This window comes from Bolinopsis microptera, chromosome 4, assembly GCF_026151205.1.
Source record: "Bolinopsis microptera isolate Bmic1 chromosome 4, MBARI_Bmic_1.0, whole genome shotgun sequence".
NCBI classification, from domain to species: Eukaryota; Metazoa; Ctenophora; class Tentaculata; order Lobata; family Bolinopsidae; genus Bolinopsis; species Bolinopsis microptera.
This window is the reverse complement of record NC_087075.1, coordinates 4,800,799-4,822,535: the sequence shown is the minus strand read 5'-3', so window position 1 is coordinate 4,822,535 and position 21,737 is coordinate 4,800,799. Positions and strand designations below refer to the sequence as shown.

The window sequence follows — 21,737 nt, the reverse complement described above, 5'->3', positions numbered from 1 at the left end:
TACTACTTTCAAACATGGGCAGCTTACGAACAATTCTTTACAATTTCTTCGGATATACGTTTTGGTCCGTTACGTGCAAAAAAGGCGATTTTATTTTGTTATTTGTTTATTTAGGTTCAATTAAACAGCTGTTGCGTGATCGACATCGCTTACAAGTTACACCGTATGTTGGGACTACTTTTAATGCGATATTATGATCTGTAGAGGAATTTGTTTCCCTTTTAATCAATCAAGCTAGATGAATTGTTGTAAATACTGAGATCAAACTATCAATTTACAGGCTATCGTCAAACATGTTGCAAGGCGTCATCTTCAGTGACATAAGCCCTAAAAATGATCGTGTATGTGCATTTTCTCTAAACGAGGTTGCTCAGCGCTTCACAATTTCTCGTACCTACTTCAGTGTCTTTAGTTGAATCAGTCGTTAGTTCCATTTATATTATATTTTTAGTCTTTAACGATATATTACTTGTATTTTTTGTTGAGTTTTCATTAAAGTTTTAAACGTAGTCAGTTTTGTGATCTGACAAAAAGATTTTAAATTAAAATCTTTTTGCTAGTCTACGACTTCTGATCGACTTTTTAATTTTATTATTTCGCCTTTACTCTAAGCTGATGACACAGTCGTCTGATGGAAACGTCTAACTCTAAGCTATTTTTGAGTATTTTTAGCTAATTGGTCGTCTCAAGGTTCGGATCTGAGTAGACCTTACTTTTCAAATACCCGGTGGTATAGTAGCTGAATTAACGTTACTGCACACTTTGTATATTTATCCATTCTTCATATTCAAATTTCTCAACTTCTTAGTATAATCATGATAGTGTAACAAATACAATATACTGATGAAACTTTTGTCGTTAATCGGCCTGATAGTGATACTGTCCCTGACTTTCCTTCCAACACATTGCGGTAAGTTATTTTTATTTCAGATTCCTGTTCAAAATCAGAGTTGAATGATGAAAATTTCATATGAATATTTACAAATGCAGCTGATTGAAACTAGAGTTGCATTTGAAACCTGTTTATATATGTAATTTTCAAGTACTATTTCGTAATATTGTAAGTCTTTGAATTCTTGTGAAAATTAGGCAAAGTTGTCGTTTGAAAGTTTGTTTAGTAAGGTTGATTAGCTGAATAATTGCGAGCGTGCTAAATCACTCTACAGCAGTCGATCTTCGAGATTTTTTAAAAATATAAGGGCCCCTGACAGTTGAAATCTGTACCTGATTTTGATGTATTTTCGAACGCTGATAGTGAATCCGAATCACCCCCATGATATAGGGTTAAAATACTACCATAGCGAGATATTGGCGAAAAACTGTCTCGGTCACGTGATATGACCATATATTACGGAAGTTAGTCTAATTTCTTGTTATAGGGTTAGGGTTTTAGCAGATGCTTTAATTATTAGAGATTGGGTTAGGGTTAGGGTTGGGATCAGATTATAAGAGGGCTATGATTTCGAATAGCCATTCAGGGCCACCAAGAGAACGTGTTTAAAAAGTCACGCGACAGTTGACTAGTTGAGTGTAGAGTAATTAATCATCATCCGCCGCTGGGCGTATTACTCCAGCTCTTATAGTTATACAGGTGATCGCGTTTTCATTCACAGCTTGTATTGTTCAAGATCGCGCGTGCTCGTAAGTTTATTGCACGCTTCAAACATTCCAAGAATGGGCAGTATCGAGATAGCCCGACCACGGTCCGCGGACCACGGTCCGCGGACCACTGGTCCGCGGACCACTCTCTGCGGACCACTGTCCGCGGACCACTGTCTACCAGATCATATTACTGTATAATAACAGTATCCCCTGAATCAAGCAACAGGTGTTTGTGAATAGTTGATTGGTTACCAGATCATATGAATGGTATGTATGGTATCTTGGATGCAATTAGTTACGACTAGCATAATTAATTGTAGCGTAGTAAATTACTGGATCAAACTATTGATTACGATTCAAATGTGGTCTCTCGGATATAATTAGTTACGAATAATATTGATTGCTCAATGAAATAAATGATTACGATTAAAATGTGGTATATAAGTCGTTCGTTTTTGGTGAAGTATTATCAGTCAACAACAACTATTCCAATTCCTGACATGGTACTCTTCTGTCTAATGATCCAACTGGAGGACTAGGCTGCAATACATCGGCTGGAGGTGATGGGAGCAGGGATGTTTGTGATCCTTGCTGTGTAGTTGGGCTAGTGAAGGGTTCAGCGTTGTCTCTATCTATCGTGTCTTCAGGAGTTGGTGGAATGGAGTCCGGGAGTTGATGCTCAGGACAAAGCTTTGTTATCTTTTTTGTAGTAGAATGTAGGATCCCATCGAGGACTGAAGATTCTCGGTGGACATTCATAACAACGCAGTTGTTACATTTGGAGCGGACACGAGGAGCATGAGCAGAGGAGTTAGCAAGACCTCCGGCATCAGAAGATGCTACAGGGTCATGAGCAGCGCATGATATACCAGCATGCCTCTTGTTGCAGAAAACGCAGAAGCTTGGGTTGGCTCTGGAGACGATGAGGGTTTTACCAGCTTGAGTCCACTTGTCGAGAGGTGAGATAGGTTTGCAGATAGGGTCGCAGGGTAGGGCTGAGTTCATCCGTTTCGTTTTCTCTGAGACCATAGTTGTAGTTGTTCAAGAAGGAGTTGATGATAGAAATGATTGATGCAGTCTGATAATAGTTATTCTTTATATATTGCATGATGTGAACTGATCTCGTAAGGTTGCTTAATCGTTTAATAAGCCTTGACACCACCGCTGATTGGAATTCGCGTGCGATGATGTGAACCCTGCTTGACTCAGGGGATGATGTGAACCCTGCTTGACTCAGGGGATGATGTGAACCCTGCTTGATTCAGGGGATACTGTTATTATACAGTAATATGACAGTGGTCCGCGGACAGTGGTCCGCAGAGAGTGGTCCGCGGACAGTGGTCCGCAGAGAGTGGTCCGCGGACCAGTGGTCCGCAGAGAGTGGTCCGCGGACCAGTGGTCCGCGGACCGTGGTCGGGCTATCTCGATACTGCCCAAGAATGCGATTGCATAACGCGCTCAGCCTGTCATTCCGCCTAATCTCTATGATTATGAACATAAACATAATAGCCTGGGGTCTTGACGGATGTTACTCGTCTAAATTTCTTCGAAGTATAGCGCGCGCCGCTTTCTTCTCGAAATGGCCCGACCACCGACGGCACGAGCTACGAAGTAGCGCGCGCCGGGCCAGATCATTAACAATGGTCAACCTGGGGTCCCCAGGTAAACGTAAACTTAAAGTTAGGCCCCAGCCAGGAAACCTTACCGGTTCATTTTTTAAAACTTTTACTTTTACAAAGCATAACTCGCCACCATGAATGAAGTCAAATTTTTATTTCAAAATATCAAAAGAAAGTTACGAATTTCACAAACACAAAAGGATCCCTTCCATCCCCGGCCCCCTCCCTGCATGTGCTATCATCTTCTGCAGCTTTTCTGAACTCTCGGCTCTATATCTAGCTCTCTCATGATTAAATTAATTGTAGGTTTTACAGTTAATTATGTTAACTATTTAGCACTAAAGAAACATAACAGGCCATGTGAGCTCCTGCTAGAATTATCAGACACTGCCATCATAAGAACAGTTTTGCTCTTATAAATCGTTGAAAATTTCCACGATTTATTTTATGATATAATTTTTTTCGATAATCCCTTAGATTGAAACTATTTCATTTAGGGTCCGGTCGCGGTACACAGGAGGACTATAGTGCAAAGAAACTGCTGCTAACTGCTGAAGCATGCGAACATAGCAAAATACCTATATCAATCAACTGTGGCGAGGAGAGGATAAATATCAAGCATGCGGCCTATGGTGTTTACTCCAATGAGAACACTTGTGACAGTTCTTATGGTGAAGACTGTATCTCAGAAACTTCACTTCAGGTCTGAACTTGTTAACAATAGATATACTATACGTTCGAACTTATTTATTGTATTACGTGTATGTTCATTGTAATGGTGTTGGAAAAACTTTGTAAATAATAATCCTTAACCAAAAAATTACTATTCATCATGTTGAGTCAACATTGTTGACACTGACAGCAGATCTCAAACGATTTCCTTTTTGAATTCAGGCGATGAAGGAACGATGTGATGGAAAGAATTCCTGTGCAGTAGAAGCATTAAACAGTATATTTGGAGATCCTTGTGTTGGAATTAACAAATACTTAACTGCTACCTGGGAGTGCCATTCAGGTTAAATTTTATATTATTCATAAAATGTTGTTTGTTTGTTTATAAGTTTGTAAGTTTATAGAACAAGTACAAAGAATATTTGTTTTTTAGTTAACATCGCTGAGTAGCTAAAATAATCTCCATTACTCTCAACTAGTCTCTCAGGGCAAATTGCTGAAATATTAGCCAATCACAGCAGATTCTCTAAGACTCCGGATTCTTTAAAACTCCGGATAAGCATTTTAGTCCGTGAGAAAGGGAGAATAGCTGCAATCTTAGCGCTTTTTGTTTTTATTTTAGTTTAATTGAACAGTAATTTAAGGGTTTTTGACCATTCGACCACGTATATTATATTTTGAAGCAATGATTAATCGCTGATCAAAGATGAAATGATATCATCTTTTATCGAAGTGACCAAGACCACTTCAAGCTTGCTAAATTAACGAATTCTGCTGCCAACAAAGTTTCTTTCTATTTTACCATCTTCCCAAACATAAGGAAATACATCAGAAAACAAATTTGAAATTATGTTTACACAGGGGAAGACAGCACGCCGGTGTACACGAATCTGGCCCTGAAACAGGTTGCAGAGCAACAAGATAATTATAGAGACTCTGCAAAATCATTTGCCTCGAACGCAGTAGATGGGAACCGAAATGGAAATTATGAGTCAAAGTATGTAATTAAAATTTATGTATATTTAATGTTAGATTGTTTGCTTCAATGGTTGTAAAATACACTTCTGCAAATCAATTGAGCACTTTTTGGGAAACCAGAAAAAATATATCAATTGATTTTATTATATTATTGCCATGATGAAAAATGGCAATTCAATATTCCAACAATCAATAAAAGTTCGTTTCGTATTCAGGGATCGGTCAGTTTCTCATACGAAATCAGATAATGGCTGGTGGAAAGTAACCCTAAAAGAGAGTTCTTCCATTTCTTATATCGATGTCTACAACCGGTTTGATGGGGAAAAGGGTCAAGCAAGACTAAAAGATGCTAACGTGACATTGGATGGGGAATTAATCGGGACTATTCCACAAGTCTTTGGAAAACAAAAGTACACCATACCGGTCAATAAAGCTGGTAGGTTATGGATTTAAATGTTAATAAAATATCATTAAGATTTTTTTTAAACAGCATGTTCCAAGGAAAAAGTTCAAAATATCGATTCAAGTGATTATTATAGAGGACGAATATATATATTTCAAAGGTATTGTAAGAAATATCTAACAGCAGCCTCAATACAGGGAAAGAGGTAAAGATAAAGGCAGTTTCTGGTGGAAAACTTCATCTTGCTGAGGTGGAGGTATACAGCTTGTCAGATACAACAATTGGTTAGTAACTATTTAACAGTTTATTAAACCACAGCACGGCCTTGGTTTAAAAATGGTTAACGTTCAGGATGTAAATTTTAATCCAGGCTGTATTGATCCAATGATAAAGATGGCACGAAAGAAATAACCATTTACACACTTTTATGAATTTTGCGGTTAATCACTTAAAACAAGGCAGTACTGTAATACGAAATATGGCTAAAAAATAAACAATCACCAAAATCAGGTTTCTACACCATCATGTCAAAGGGTTTTTTATTTCGGTACTATTTTTGTGTTTTATTTTAGAAAAATTTTGTATAGTACATTTAGGTAAATCACACCTTCCAAGGATAATCTTTTACTTTTCCAGTGCTCTTTGAAAGTTACAATCTTCTTTCAGATATATCGGTGCAAAACCAAGAGGTAATTCGGGGCTCTAGCACAATAATCTCTTGTGTAGTGACAGGTAACCTACAAGCCATCAAGATAACCTGGAGAACTGATAAAGGTATAGTTGGTAGTGATAATGGTATCACTGTCAACACAGAGCTAAACAGACATCCACAAACATCCACTCTTGCAATAAAGTCCATTCAACACGATGAGACATTCACCTGTGAAGTTAATCCAACTGATGATAAGCAAGCTCTGAGGGAAGTGACCGTCTTTGTTTACAGTAAGTAAAAACAATTGGTCACAACTATTTTGAAGGTTTAAAATTTAAATCAATCAGTTCGGTACCTTGATTTATATATCATGCTTGTTATATAATATAAATTGTAGAATTGGTAAATGTACCTTTATCAAAACTTATTTCAGACGTTAGTTCAATGAACAAAGAAATGAAAAAGGGTTCTGCCTCAACGATATCCTGTGTTATCACTGGAATAACGGAAACAGCAACAGTGACCTGGCGAACTAGTACAGGACCAGTTCCAGCTGAAAAGTTCACCTCTGTTCAAGGAAGCAACTCCGGAGGGACTCAGACATCAACTCTTGCTGTTGAGGGAACTCTTGTGAATGAAGATACTGCCTACACTTGTAGAGTCACTTCCATCTCTTTACCTGATTCCAGCCACTCGGATACTACCGTCAATCTTAACGTATACGGTATGTTCTTAAACGCTAACAGTCATCTTGCATTACGGTTTTTTTGATGTCAGTACTCATTTTTATCTCAGAGCCAAAAATCCAAATGCTTTACAAAAATGTATTTCAGACGTTGAATCTGTAAACAAAGAAGTGAAGAAGGGCTCAGATACAACCATATCCTGTGTTATCACTGGATTGACAGAAACAGCAACAGTGACCTGGCGAACTCGTACTGGACTAGTTCAAGATGAAAAGTTCACCCCTGTTCAAGAAAGCCACTCCGGAGGGACTCAGACATCAACTCTTGCTGTTGAGGGAACTTTAGTGAATGAAAATACTGCCTACACTTGCAGAGTCACTACCGGATCTTTACCTGATTCCAGCCACTCGGATAGCACCGTCAATCTTAACGTTTACGGTATGTTCTTAAACGCTAACAGTCATCTTGCATTACGGTTTTTTTGATGTCAGTACTAATTTTTATCTCAGAGCCAAAAATCCAAATGCTTTACAAAAATGTATTTCAGACGTTGAATCAGTACACAAAGATGTGAAGAAGGGCTCAGATACAACTATATCCTGTGTTATCACTGGATTGACAGAAACAGCAACAGTGACCTGGCGAACTAGTACTGGACCAGTTCCAGCTGAAAAGTTCACCCATGTTCATGGAAGCCAATCCGGAGGGACTCAGACATCAACTCTTGCTGTTGACGGAACTCTTGTGAATGAAAATACTGCCTACACTTGCAGAGTCACTACCGGATCTTTACCTGATTCCAGCCACTCGGATAGCACCGTCAATCTTAACGTATACGGTATGTTCTTAAACGCTAACAGTCATCTTGCATTACGGTTTTTTTGATGTCAGTACTCATTTTTATCTCAGAGCCAAAAATCCAAATGCTTTACAAAAATGTATTTCAGACGTTGAATCAGTACACAAAGATGTGAAGATGGGCTCAGATACAACTATATCCTGTGTTATCACTGGATTGACAGAAACAGCAACAGTGACCTGGCGAACTAGTACTGGACCAGTTCCAGCTGAAAAGTTCACCCATGTTCAAGGAAGCCAATCCGGAGGGACTCAGACATCAACTCTTGCTGTTGACGGAACTCTTGTGAATAAAGATACTGCCTACACTTGCAGAGTCACTTCCGGATCTTTACCTGATTCCAGCCACTCGGATACCACCGTCAATCTTAACGTATACGGTATGTTCTTAAATGCTAACAGTCATCTTGCATTACGGTTTTTTTTGATGTCAGAACTAATTTTTATCTCAGAGCCAAAAATCCAAATGCTTTACAAAAATGTATTTCAGATGTTGAATCAGTACACAAAGATGTGAAGAAGGGCTCAGATACAACTATATCCTGTGTTATCACTGGATTGACAGAAACAGCAACAGTGACCTGGCGAACTAGTACTGGACCAGTTCCAGCTGAAAAGTTCACCCATGTTCAAGGAAGCCAATCCGGAGGGACTCAGACATCAACTCTTGCTGTTGACGGAACTCTTGTGAATAAAGATACTGCCTACACTTGCAGAGTCACTTCCGGATCTTTACCTGATTCCAGCCACTCGGATACCACCGTCAATCTTAACGTATACGGTATGTTCTTAAATGCTAACAGTAATCTTGCATCACGGTTTTTTTTTATGTCAGTACTAATTTTTATCTCAGAGCCAAAAATCCAAATGCTTTACAAAAATGTATTTCAGACGTTGAATCAGTACACAAAGATGTGAAGAAGGGCTCAGATACAACTATATCCTGTGTTATCACTGGATTGACAGAAACAGCAACAGTGACCTGGCGAACTAGTACTGGACCAGTTCCAGCTGAAAAGTTCACCCATGTTCAAGGAAGCCAATCCGGAGGGACTCAGACATCAACTCTTGCTGTTGACGGAATTCTTGTGAATGAAAATACTGCCTACACTTGCAGAGTCACTACCGGATCTTTACCTGATTCCAGCCACTCGGATAGCACCGTCAATCTTAACGTATACGGTATGTTCTTATACGCTAACAGTCATCTTGCATTACGGTTTTTTTGATGTCAGTACTAATTTTTATCTCAGAGCCAAAAATCCAAATGCTTTACAAAAATGTATTTCAGACGTTGAATCAGTACACAAAGATGTGAAGAAGGGCTCAGATACAACTATATCCTGTGTTATCACTGGATTGACAGAAACAGCAACAGTGACCTGGCGAACTAGTACTGGACCAGTTCCAGCTGAAAAGTTCACCCATGTTCAAGGAAGCCAATCCGGAGGGACTCAGACATCAACTCTTGCTGTTGACGGAATTCTTGTGAATGAAAATACTGCCTACACTTGCAGAGTCACTACCGGATCTTTACCTGATTCCAGCCACTCGGATAGCACCGTCAATCTTAACGTATACGGTATTTAGCCAAAACCCAATAAATTGGGTAGGATGGACCGTCGCCTTAAGTCAGTTATTGAAATTATATTTATAATGCTACTTATCAGCTGCGTTACACAAAGCTGTGCAATAAAAGTATAATAAAACGAGTCAAAGATGTGATATAAAAAAGTGACCGTTCTTGTCCCGTAACAGCGCGGTCGCTTGCTTTGACCGTCATGTCACCAAATCACGAAATTTAGACTTTCGAATCTTCTTTAGCATTAAATACAAAAACACCTATTTGATATTTACAACAACGTCAAGTTTGAACTACAAACTACCACTTTGTCTTTATTACGTGGCCGTCTCTATACTTAGTTTATTAATTTCCGCAAACTACACGTTTATTGATTTCCACAAACAACAAATGAGTTATAATTAAACTGCGTACGCCGTGCAACTACATGCATGATGGAAGCTTTATCTGCTTTGATCAGTTTATACGCTCAGGCTCAGAGTGCAATTATGAATAAAAATCAAAACGATTACAGTTATGTCTTTTGAATCAAAATATTTAATGGACAAGTTTTGCTTGGATTTGAAATAAATGAATGGCAGTGTAAAACATAAATTGAAAGTGAAACTCACGTCTTGCAGTCTTTACTTACTAATACTGATGTCAATAGTAAACAAAATTCTTACTTATTTTCGGGAGGTATATGTTTAAAGCTTGAGTTTGGTAATACTAATTGATATCATTATAGTTATACACTTAAAGTTAATCGCATTTTATCTTTATAATACAAATTAAAATTATTCTGGTTTAGTTTTACTTTCAGCGCTATTTTTATTAGAACAATTAAATCACTACAATTCTGTTGCATTTATCAAGGAATGAATATTGAATACAATTTAGTTGTATGTTATGTTTGTAATGAATTTCCAGCTGTCTTTCTCGTCTGCATCGGCCATCGCGTTCAAAATTTATTTACGTCTGTTTTTTACATAAAATATGCATGTTCATGATACAGCCTTCATTATTTTCTGGCATTGTTACCGATTATGTGATTGTTCTGGATAAAAATATCGTAAACTTTAATTTGCCTACTTAATTTAAATTACGACCCAGTTCTAATAGTTCTATAAGTTTCAACTATAATATCAATAGTTAAACTTAATCTAAATTTTAATTAACAATGTTGATGAGTGATTTGGTGACATGACGGTCAAAGCAAGCGACCGCGCTGTTACGGGACAAGAACGGTCACTTTTTTATATCACATCTTTGACTCGTTTTATTATACTTTTATTGCACAGCTTTGTGTAACGCAGCTGATAAGTAGCATTATAAATATAATTTCAATAACTGACTTAAGGCGACGGTCCATCCTACCCAATTTATTGGGTTTTGGCTAAATTACTTATGCAAAATTCAACAACAAAAAATAATTTAAAACATCACAAATATAAACAAATAAATCAAAACAAACATCAACATAATATTACATAATAACAGCAAATAACAACAAATTGCACGAAGAATTAATACATCAAAATCGTAAATTGATATCAATTTGCTCAGACACAAATTAAAACATTTTTAGTTGGCAGAAACTTTCCATAATAAGAATAATTGACGGACTGCGAGCCGAGAGAGGCATTACGCTATCACAAGCAGCCCATCTTACATGATATCATTAAAGGCAGATATACATCAAAATCGTAAATTGATATCAATTTGCTCCGACACAAATTAAAACATTTTTAGTTGCCAGAAACTTTCCATTATAAGAATAATTGACAGACTGCGAGCCGAGAGAGGCATAACGCTATCACAAGCAGCCCATCTTACATGATATCATTAAAGGCAGATAAGGTGAAAAAATGATTCCATCTTCTGAGAACATTTAACCCCCTAATCCTGATAATGATATGACACTTTGGTGATAAAGTTTTGCTAATATTCTAAGTCTAAATAGTTTCATCAAAGGTTGTACTATAGGATGATTGAATGGTCTGGCAGTTATATATTTTTCGATGTTCACCAGAGAGAAGACGCCACAGTCATAACCATTTCTTTGAATACTGGATTGACCATCAACAAATGTATAGTCATCAGTATTCAAATCTCCATTGACAACAATAGGTAGCTTGTCTCTGAAAATAATGTGCGATTTTAGACTATCAGTGTGAACAAAGCAATGCCCATTCTAACAGTAACAATAAATTGTGACTAGCAAATATAACATTTATATTGCATTTGTGTTAAACGTTAAACTCACCTCTGGTATTGTCGGAAGTCTTTAAGTAGCCTTAAATGTGAGTGGCAACGATCTTTCATGGTTACGGTTGAGCAATTTTGGGAGTCAAAGTGCAGAACCTGTACAAGGAACACGATTAATACCGATAAACGCTGAGATATTTTAAGATTGCTGTCATACTAATCGTAAAATCTTCTCAGTTTAAATTGATTTTGTATATTTTTAAAAAGCAGACTGCAGTCATAAACACAGCCCAGTTACCAGGCGACCATGGGTACTAGGGGGCCTATTTTTTTCTGGGGTTCAATTCCCCCCTCCCCCCCTGGCTACGTGCCTGATCAGACCAATCGCAAAAGCTTCTCAGTTTAAATTGATTTTATATAATATTTTGAATAACGCATACCTGTCGATTTCTGTTGTCAATGATGACCGTATACCAATGATTACCAGGGTTGCCGACCATAGCAATTATATCATACGTCATCGGATCTCCGTATTGTATTATGTGATCCCTAGGAGTGAAGGGGAGAACTTTGAACTGTCTGAAATATATAGGTTTAGGAATTGCATTCGATTTTTGCATACCTTACACTTTTTATCAATCAATTTACCAACACAAGAACAGTCGTTGCTATAATTACGAAATAAATGGACAAAAGTGTCAAAGAATTAATAGACAAAAACGTCAAATTTACTATACCTAAGTCGAGTGAACGGCCTTTCGGCAAATGTGTTCCTTATGAAATCTTCAAGCAATCCAGATTGACGGCGACGCCCACGCACACTCCGATAAGCACCACAGTAAGGTCCCATACTGTACAGAGTTGGACCTGCGTCCTCAGCCAAACCATCTTTGATCACCGCAATATACTTTGCAATGGTAGACCCGGTCAACCAGAGATCACGGGTCTGTCTACAGTTGAATGGGTCGGGGTCCAACTCTAAAGCAGATCTCAAAATGAAGCTGTTTGGGGAGTTGGCTCTAAAACAGGGTACCAGAGCTCTCCTGTATACCTCCATCATTTCTGAGCCGCTCACAATATCAGCAGTTGGAATAAATTCGTCAGGAATTCCAGCGTGAATTTGATTTATGTGTGTGCTGATGTTAGCTGCAGATAAATTGGAGTTCCTCTCAGCAGTTGGCTTCTTTTTCTTTGATTTGGTGGACTGCTTTTTCTTAGGACCTTTTCTCTGATCATCTGTGTGATTCTTCAAAATATCGTCGAAGGTCGCCTTTGCTTTTTTTGCTGCGTCAGTTTCGTACCAGATGCGTTCCGTCTTTTTCTTCGGCTTTCTTTTCTTGCCTTTTTTGCTCGAATCTGGCTGATCATCAGTCATGAAATGTATACCTGCTGCTATAATTGGCTTACTCTTTAGTCGGACATATTCATTGATAGCTAGATGATCAACTTTTATCCGGGACTCATCTATGTTTACCAAATAAAGTCCCTCAAGAGTCTTGCACCTGCTTAAAGCGACATAAATCTGACCAGTTGCAAAGATCATAGTGCCTAAATCGCAAAACACGTGACTCAGAGACATGCCCTGCGCTTTGTGGATGGTGAGGGCGTACCCGGTGCTGATAGGAAACTGTCGACGATGGAGGTATGACTCTTCGAACAACTTCACTTTGCGAGTATCCCTTGTTATTGCAACATCGCCATCGACTCCGTCAAATTGCACTAAAAGTTTCTCAACGATTGAGTTTGGGTCGTCGGACAGCCGCACGATTTGTTTGACTATTCCCATAGCACCATTCACGAGCCCTTTCGCGGTATCAATGTTTTTTCTGAGCATTATTCGGACACCCTCGCTTAAAATGAGGCACTTTTCAAGGTCGGCTGTATTTCGAGAATCACCCAATTTATCAATCTTCAGAACTGCATCTAATGCCTTTTTTTTGTCAGCTTTTGTTCTGCCGTCGACTTCATCGTCTGCTTCAACTTTAATTGTATCAGGAAAGAGTTTTTTCATGACTGTGGCGTTAAAAGATTCCATCATGTTTCGTTTGGGTAATAGACAGACAGTAGTAGGGAACTGTTTCTGTAAACTGAGGTAGTAATCAACGATTTGATCCAAGTGTTGGCTAGGCAGTTCGCATGGTCTGACTGGGATAAGCCGCTCTTGCAGAATGTTAATGTCTTCTAGACTCTGACGGCCAATACGAATCCTGCCAAGCATACCACTCCATTTTTCGTTAGCATCTCCATGTTGCCGTTGATTTATAGTGAGTTCATCAAACTCAAAGTTCTCCCAAAGGTGACTCGGGATTCTAAGGCCTCCAGTTAAATTATGGACATCGTCCCCAGACAAATCCTGAAATGGCCGTTTGCCATGAACAGGAGGCAACTGTAGAAGATCTCCAAAGACGATAACGGTTTTTCCGCCGAACAACTCATCAGCACCGAAGATCTCTTGCAATTTTAAGTTTATTGACATCAACATCTCTGCCGACACCATGCTAATCTCATCGATAACAAGCAATGCTAAGTCTTTGAGTACAGTCCTTGTTTGCTGCATCGAATTCTTCTTGAGTGCGGTATACTTGGGCAGTTTTTCACCATGCTCAACTGGCAAACTAAAAAGACTATGAAGCGTTTGTCCTCCCACATTTGCTGCAGCAAGCCCTGTTGGTGCAGTCAACGCAATATCAGTTGATTCATCGAAGAGGTTTTTTTGCACCCAAAGATACCCTTGAAGAGCTTTTATCAAATAAGATTTTCCTGTTCCGCCAAACCCACTTACATATAAATTGAGAGGTCGACTGCACTCTTTGCCCGTGCATTCTTTGTCCCTGTGTCGAACCATATGCTCAATATGTTTGGTGACTTTGACGTACACTCTTTTTTGATCTTCGTTCAATGTTTTGACGAACGATTCGAGTTCCCTATGAGACTTTATTTCGCTTCTATCGTTGACTATCTCAAAATCTCGTAGGCCGGATCTAAGACCTTGATTTCCGAGATCGATGTCATCCTCAGCCTGTGAAGGAGTAGCTGTCCCAGATGCTGCCATTTTTGCTTCTGCTTCCTTTTCCATCTTCTCTCTAGCCTTTTCAATATTGATCTTCTTGCTAGACATTTCCTTGAGCTGTGAAAAGTCCTCGACGGCATCAAAAAACGCATCGCTGTATTTGTCATGAGAGCTTGCGATGTCCGCTTCATCTCGCCAAGGCTTATAAAGAGATAACATGCTGTAATAAAACAGCTCAGGGTCAGTATTTAAGGAATAGTTGTGATGGTATATAACGGGTTCTTTCTTTCTCCGTTGAAGAGTTCGTATATATTTTCCATCTTCACTTTTGATCTTGATATACTTGTCTTCGTCTTTCTTTTCAAATTTTTCAGGTTTCCCTATCGCTTTTTCGTACTTAGAGACAAAGTCGTAGAGCGTCATGCTTTCAAAATCCTTTGTTCGAGGCCTATTGGGATAAAAAACGTGTACCCAATCGTCAAAGAATAGATTAGTGCTGTCAGGCTTCTGATTCTGTAAGTCACTAAGGTTCCTCATTACCCTAGTCCTACGATCTGGAGTGGTGGATGGGAGCCACACAAAAGTCTCTGAGGATCTCCATAGTTCGCCACTGTTTTGAAGGATCCTATCAGCTGCTTCATGTGCCCCCATTTCACGAGATTTGAGAAGCTGGAATGCAAACTTGGAAAGATTCTGATACGATGTTTTGGACAGATCTTTCAAGTCTGCTTCATCAATGTCTACAACACTCGTTTCTCCCTTTGTTATGTATTTGGTAACATACTGCGTGATCGAGTGACTGTCTTCCGCAAGGAATTGAATGTCCATATTACCTTTCCAGAGAAAGGATAATATTGGGTTATAGTCATTTATTCTTCTTTCTTCTTCACTTCTTGGCAAATCATACAATCGTTGCTTCATCTGCTTTGTTTTTCTTCCAATCACACACGAGAGAACATCATGAAGGATAAATTTCTGTGATTTTGGTCTTGGGAACCCAAATCTACAGGCGACTTGCGTTTTTGAACTAGTTTTGTTGGCCTTTGAAGGATTTTTAGTCTTTTTAAATGTTCTCAAGCAATACGGTCTACACGAATGATTTTGGTAGCTACCCACTACATCAAACAATGTTGCTTCATTCACTGGATCAGGAAGTTTGCAAGTGATGTGTTTTTGGATGAAGCTTGCAACCTCTGCATCAGAACTTTTGCCGATCAGGGGACTTTTATCAATCCAAATAAATGTGTGGAAGTGAATAGTACCTCGAGATTGATATTCATGTCTTACAAAGTATGACTTGACTTTCCCCAACGGTTCTGCATCAATTATAAACTTTAAAAGAGCATCGAACTTTTTGTGGATGTAAGTTGATGTCAATACAGGGTCCTTATTCAGCAAAGCAGAAGGAGACAGGTCATCTATATTAGGGATGTCACTGTTGACATCTTTTAAATGTTGAATCAGGTCCTCCCAGTCGTACTCATTGGGGCTAAAAGTGGCGAAAAAGGTTGGGGGACCAAACTTTTCAATTTGCGCTTTAAGTTTTGCGCGGGCACTTTCCCAATAAGCTTGTGTGTTCGGAACCAATCTCAATACTTTGTTTATCCTTTTCAATAATGCTGGATCTTTCATCTTGATTTTGTTGAGCAAAGTCGCCGCATCTAGGTGTCCCATGCCTTGTACATTTTTTAGCGTGGCGAAGATGCTAGAACGGATTTTTCTACGCTCATTCTCCCCTGCTAAGTGAAACAAATGCTGTACATTTCTTCGAGTTGGCCCATTGCTGGACATCAGTCTACACTTTTCGTATTGCAAGGGCTTCGCTTCTTCGCCTCTAAAACCCTTCCTTCCACCAACACCCCAGCTGAAGATCTCAGGAAAAGCCAGCAGGTCCAGCTTTGTGTCTGTCAGATCTACAGGATCATCATCTAATCTCAACAACCTGTATAGATCATCCATTAACTCAGGATTATCGTCGAGGATATCCATACCAGTGACAGTGAATTCTTCGATTAAGTTCTTGTAGTCTTCCTCAGTCATCTCTTCCATCATTTTCTTAGGCCCCTTTTTATCTCCATTATCTGATTTCACGTCCTCGAAGAAAATATTTGGACTTGAATACTCCTCTGCTGCTGAAGAAATCTTGGCAGATGAACCTGAAGCTGATGTCATATCAGAGGAATCATCACTACTTTCTGATCCGCCTCCAATTAAGTCGAGTGATTTCTCGCACTTGAAGCAGCACCCATGTAAAAGTGAGTTTGCCAATCGCTCAGAGTAGAAAACGTCTAAACTTTGGAGTACACTGGGATCACAGTCTTCAAGATTTACGGGTTGATTCTCAGGTGACGGCTTCTTGTACTTCGCGAGTCTTTTAAAGGCTGCTATAGTTGCTTTGAGATGTTTCTTGCAATGTTGACAATGGATGGACTTGACTAAAGCGGTGCCAATATGGCGAAGAATATGGTCGCTATAGAACATGTTTTTGGATCTTAAAGTGGACCTTTCTTTAGCAGAAATATTTTCAGGGAAGTTCTCCGTGAGAAGCCTAGTTTCTTCCTTATCTTTCAAGCCGATAACCTCAGAACATTTCATTTCCTCTGCAGGTAATTCCAAATCCTCGAACCTCTTATCGAGGATATCCTGGCAGAGGGAAATATGGTGATCACACTTTATGCACATACCATCTCTACGTGACTCATTATCATTAGCATTTGCATATAGCCCCTGTACTTCACAGTACGAGTCATACAAAGCTGTAGACCTTTTTTGTATTTTGAGTGTTAGAGATCGTGAGGGTTTCGTAAAGTGTGAAATGCCTTTGCTTGACTTTTTCTCAACGTCCTCGTAGCATCCGTCACATAACTGCCTTTCCTCTTTCATAGAATCTAACAGGGACAAAGTTTTTACTTTTGTGCTATAAAAGAATTTGGCTCCCCAGCTTGCTCTCAATTGATGGCTATTCGAAACTGCTTTTATGCTGCCTTTTGTGTTACGCCTAGCTTTCTTCTTGAGGGGATTTTTAGAGACTTTATTTAGGACACAGAAGGAGCACTTGTTGGTTTTGATCGAGTCATCTTCTGCAAGCAATGCTGATCTCATCTTTGCAAACGACGTTAGGATAGCTTGGATGTGAAGCAGCTGGTAGCCTAGTGTGTTCTTTCCCAATCGCAACAGATTAATGACTCTATCTCTGTAATTTTTGACATCTTGATGGCAACGAACGCAAAGGGAACCATTGCTGTTTAGCATCCTAGCCATATGCACCACACATTTTAGCGCAATCAACTTCCTCCTGCTGTTACTATTAGAGATATTTTTTATCCGGGCCATTTCTTCTTTGCTGACTGTTGCAGAAAACTTCCATAAATTCTTATAGGAGGGATCTTCTTCGTCAAGACTCAATTCCATGTCTTTAAAGTCGACACTGGTCACGCTCTTGAACGGTTTTATATGACAATTACCGCCCTTATCTATGGTCTCATTCTCATTGAAACTAATTTCACTGTCACATGATTGGCGTGGTTCCTCATCAACACTGATTTCACTTTCCATGTTTGTTGAGTCATTGGGTAATTTAGCTGATTTTGTGAATGTACTACGAAGTGAAAATATGGAGCTATTGCTTGAATTATCATCGTTGCTGCCGCTTTCCATTTCACATAAATTGTCAAGATATTCGTCATTTATATCGGCAACATCTTCTTTCTTTTCCGCAGGTAGCATTTCAGGCAATGACATGTCCATGTCTTCAGACGTGTAACTGTTCTTATGGCAAGTTCTCTTAGTAGACGGTTTGATACTCGAACCAGCGCTAGAAGTAGCAGAGGATGAATCGGAGGGATCTTGAGCTTTCTTATTGTCAGAGCAATCAAAGCTATCAAAGAAGTCTCTTGGAATCGCTCCCTCTCCATCTTCAATATCACTATCAACCTCACACATCATGTCAAGAATCTCACTCTTTGTTGGAACGTTTATTTTTTCATAAAGAGGGTTGTTCTTCACGAGCCATTTTATTGCCTTAATGACTTTCTCCACATTAATCAAAGATTGCCAAACCTTCCTGTTTTTGTTTGGCAGACCATGAAGGACAATAAAATTCTTTGGATTCAACAGTCCATGAGGCACTCCTCCCGCTAATTGCTCAACGTTCGCCTGTATTGGGACCGGGATGTGGACACTAAATCCTTTGACTGCCGCCATTTTTTCATTGTTTGGCCGATTTCCAACACTTGGTCCCAGCTTTAAAAACGTTTGGAACATTGAAATTTGTCGAATGAACATACACTCAAACTGGGACAAATCAGCTATTTCCATGGGAACGATCCCTTCGTTCATCCCGTTCCTCACTGATATCCTTGGAACTTCCCCTTTGTCCATTTTAGTGTGACAGTAGTTGCAAATTCTTTTGCCCACCAACGTGTCAACATAAACACCTCCCATTTTAAGCCATTCATCTGACTGCAGATAGTGGAGAAGAAGCATGTATTCTGAGTTGACGATGTTCACCTTCTTCCATCGAGATGTTATGGTTTTACATTTCTTAGGATCGTCCTCAGTCAGCCTTTGACAAGAAATGCAAGGCACTGTATGGTTGGCGTTGACTGCAGTCAGGAATTCTAAATACTGTTTAGGAAAGTTTTCTTCCATAAACTGCTCATTTATGATTTGTTCCGGTCTCTCAACCTTGAACGTTTTTTCTGCAATCAGGGGTTCGTATTGCAGCAGTTTAATCAAATACTCGATATCCCCTGTTGCAGTTGCCGTATCCAAGTCTGACACAAATTGGTCGGCTGTTTTCATTTCATTGACAGTCTTATAGATAGATCGAGCATTTTTGGAGTGGACGCTCAATTGTCTCAGCAGAACTAAGTCACTTGAGCACTTGTTCTTCGCCTCCCTCCTTAAACAGATTTCGGGGTGATTACGCTGCTCGACTATCAAGCTGTAGATTTCATTTGCTTTGACATTGCCACACTTGTTTGACTCTTGAACGAAGGTTCTGGAATTTCTCACTTCTAAATTTTTGCATCTTGCCAAGAAGTCTTTGAAGCGAGTTACTGCAAAACCCCCAGCAGGAATGCAGTCGGTAGTACATCGTTCACTTTTTCTCGTTTCCTCTCTGCTCTTCTTTGAAGCCTTGTTGTAACGAAATGTGAATGGCTCCCCACCGAGAAAGCTGTACATAGGAAAGTAAGGTTCCGTACCTTTTCTGTGACATTTATAGCCAAGGATGCTGTCATGGCGCTTCTCTTCAGATGTGTCCAACTTTTCTTTGTTGAGAAGCTGCTCCGATGTCAAGTTCAACTTATGACAACGGCCATATAAAACTTTGATCCACAGATCACGGCTGTTCAAAATTCTCCTCTGAAGCTGTGATGCGACAAAATTCTTTTTGTAATGGTTGGTTTTTCCTTTAAAATTGAGAGACGGGTACCATTTTTTAATGATGCTGTTGGTATTCATTCAAATGCTCCATCATCAATCGAATAACGGCATTTTTCCATGTCAGCCTGCTCTTTGACCTCATGAACGTTTTCGATTTGAAAGTTCCTCTTTTTGAAACATATGGTAGGTTAGGGAGGAAGACACTTTTTCTGAACCCCTTGATCTTCTCCTTGTGTAACAGGAATTGCAATTTTTTATTGTTGCGGGTCGTGTGCGTCCTTATCTGTTTCATGGCCTGCTTCCTTTTCAAGCAATAATCTATGTCATCGTCAAAATCTTCCCCAAATTCTTCAAACAATCTGCTTCGGCGATACCGAGTTCTTCTAGACTGCGACAGTTTTTCTTTCTTCGAATCTTCATAATCCTTCCGTTTTTGCCTGGTTTCTGGTTTTTGCCTAAACATTCGGAGTCCTTCCTTCATTCGATCGTTCACATGTGGGACTGATCTATATTTCTTAGCTGCTGATCTGCCGCCGGGAGAAGAGTGGTACTGGCTTTTTGCTTTGTTTAGTGCAGATCTGCCACCGGGAGAATTGAAGTACCTACTTTGTGCAGATCTGCCGCCGGGAGAAGAGAAGTACTTGCTTTTTGCTTTGTTTAGCGCAGATCTGCCACCGGGAGAAGAGTGGTACTGGCTGTTTGCTTTGTTTAGTGCAGATCTGCCGCCGGGAGAAGAGTGGTACTTGCTTTTTGCTTTGTTTAGCGCAGATCTGCCACCGGGAGAAGAGTGGTACTGGCTGTTTGCTTTGTTTAGTGCAGATCTGCCGCCGGGAGAAGAGTGGTACTTGCTTTTTGCTTTGTTTAGCGCAGATCTGCCACCGGGAGAAGAGTGGTAGCGAATGTTTCGTAATGCACGCTTCATTTTTCTTAGTAGATATTTTTCACTTTCCTTAGGATCTTGCTCTTCATTCAATAGGGATTCTTCATCCATTGTCATTCCATCATCTGAAGGCGAACTTTGTATTTCACTTTCCTTAGCATCTTGCTTCTCATTCATTAGGTATTCTTCATCCATTGTTATTCCATCATCTGAAGGAAAACTTTGTCTTTCACTTTCCTTAGCATATTTCTCCTCATTCATTAGGTATTCTTCATCCTCTTTCATTCTATCATCTGAAGGCGAACTATTTCTTTCACTTTCCCTTTTGAAAGGCTGATCATCTCTCTGATTATCTTTGAACAAAGAATTCCTGCTGCTTTCAAGACTGTCTTCTTCGGGAAAATCTGAAATACAATGTACAGAAATATTTTCACATGAACTGCATAAAGAATATAATCGTTATTATTATTACGATTATAACAAACAGGCTGGTGAAAAGATTTGGTGCGAGTCTCAAATATATTCATATTCTCGGGATCTAAGATAATAAAGTACCGACGCGTACATACTACATGTAGTGAGATATTTTGGCCTAACATACGACAGCTGTGCAGCGAGGCTAGCTATTCGCGGAGAAACTTATAAAATTCAAATAGCAATGTGATTGATAGCACCCTCCTGATCTAATCTATTTTTAATGAGTTTGTTTACCTTTTAATCGTAAAGTATTAGCCAAAGGCTAAATATCGTTACATGGAGGGTTTACGTTCATATTGAGACTGTGAAATATGTAATAATTGACCGGATATTATAATTTAAGCTCAAACAATATGCGTACGTAATTATTAAAAAATACGTACAGTGCGTACTTTGTGGCCAATGTGTTGATTATTTTTGTGTTTAGAAGTGGCATGTATTTCAAAAATGTGCAATGAAAATAACATTTCAAAGTGAAAGAAGGGACATTAGAATTAACAAATTGTGGAATATTTTGTGACGTTTATGATTGCATCATGCACGTTAAACTATAATATTTCTAATTAAAGCTGAAAAGTGCGGCTGTAGATTGAAAATGATAAATATAACAAGTCGAAGCAGTCTCGAAGGTTACGAAAGCCTTCTAATGCCAGACATTGAGGATCATAATACTAAATTATCAATAAGACCTGCGGACAGAAAGCTGCTCTATCAAAAAATCACCAAATTGTAAAAGTAATTAT

General features: G+C 39.2%; 1 protein-coding gene and 1 long non-coding RNA gene across 2 annotated transcripts; one reads left to right on the top strand and one right to left on the bottom strand.

The window, feature by feature from the left end:
• Positions 1–4,118: 4,118 nt before the first annotated feature.
• LOC134814384 (mucin-22-like) lies at positions 4,119–9,060 on the top strand. Its single transcript, XM_063822483.1, has 12 exons — positions 4,119–4,236; positions 4,755–4,890; positions 5,087–5,307; positions 5,472–5,558; positions 5,941–6,216; positions 6,360–6,650; positions 6,760–7,050; positions 7,160–7,450; positions 7,560–7,850; positions 7,961–8,251; positions 8,362–8,652; positions 8,762–9,060. Exons 1-12 carry the CDS (start codon positions 4,119–4,121, stop codon positions 9,058–9,060), a joined length of 2,883 nt encoding a protein of 960 aa, XP_063678553.1.
• A 2,044-nt stretch (positions 9,061–11,104) lies between these two features.
• On the bottom strand, positions 11,105–12,079 carry LOC134813962 (uncharacterized). Its single transcript, XR_010160073.1, has 4 exons — positions 11,977–12,079; positions 11,680–11,818; positions 11,298–11,395; positions 11,105–11,172 (listed from the first exon to the last, which is right to left on the bottom strand). It is a non-coding gene; the product is annotated as an uncharacterized LOC134813962 (long non-coding RNA).
• Positions 12,080–21,737: the final 9,658 nt, after the last annotated feature.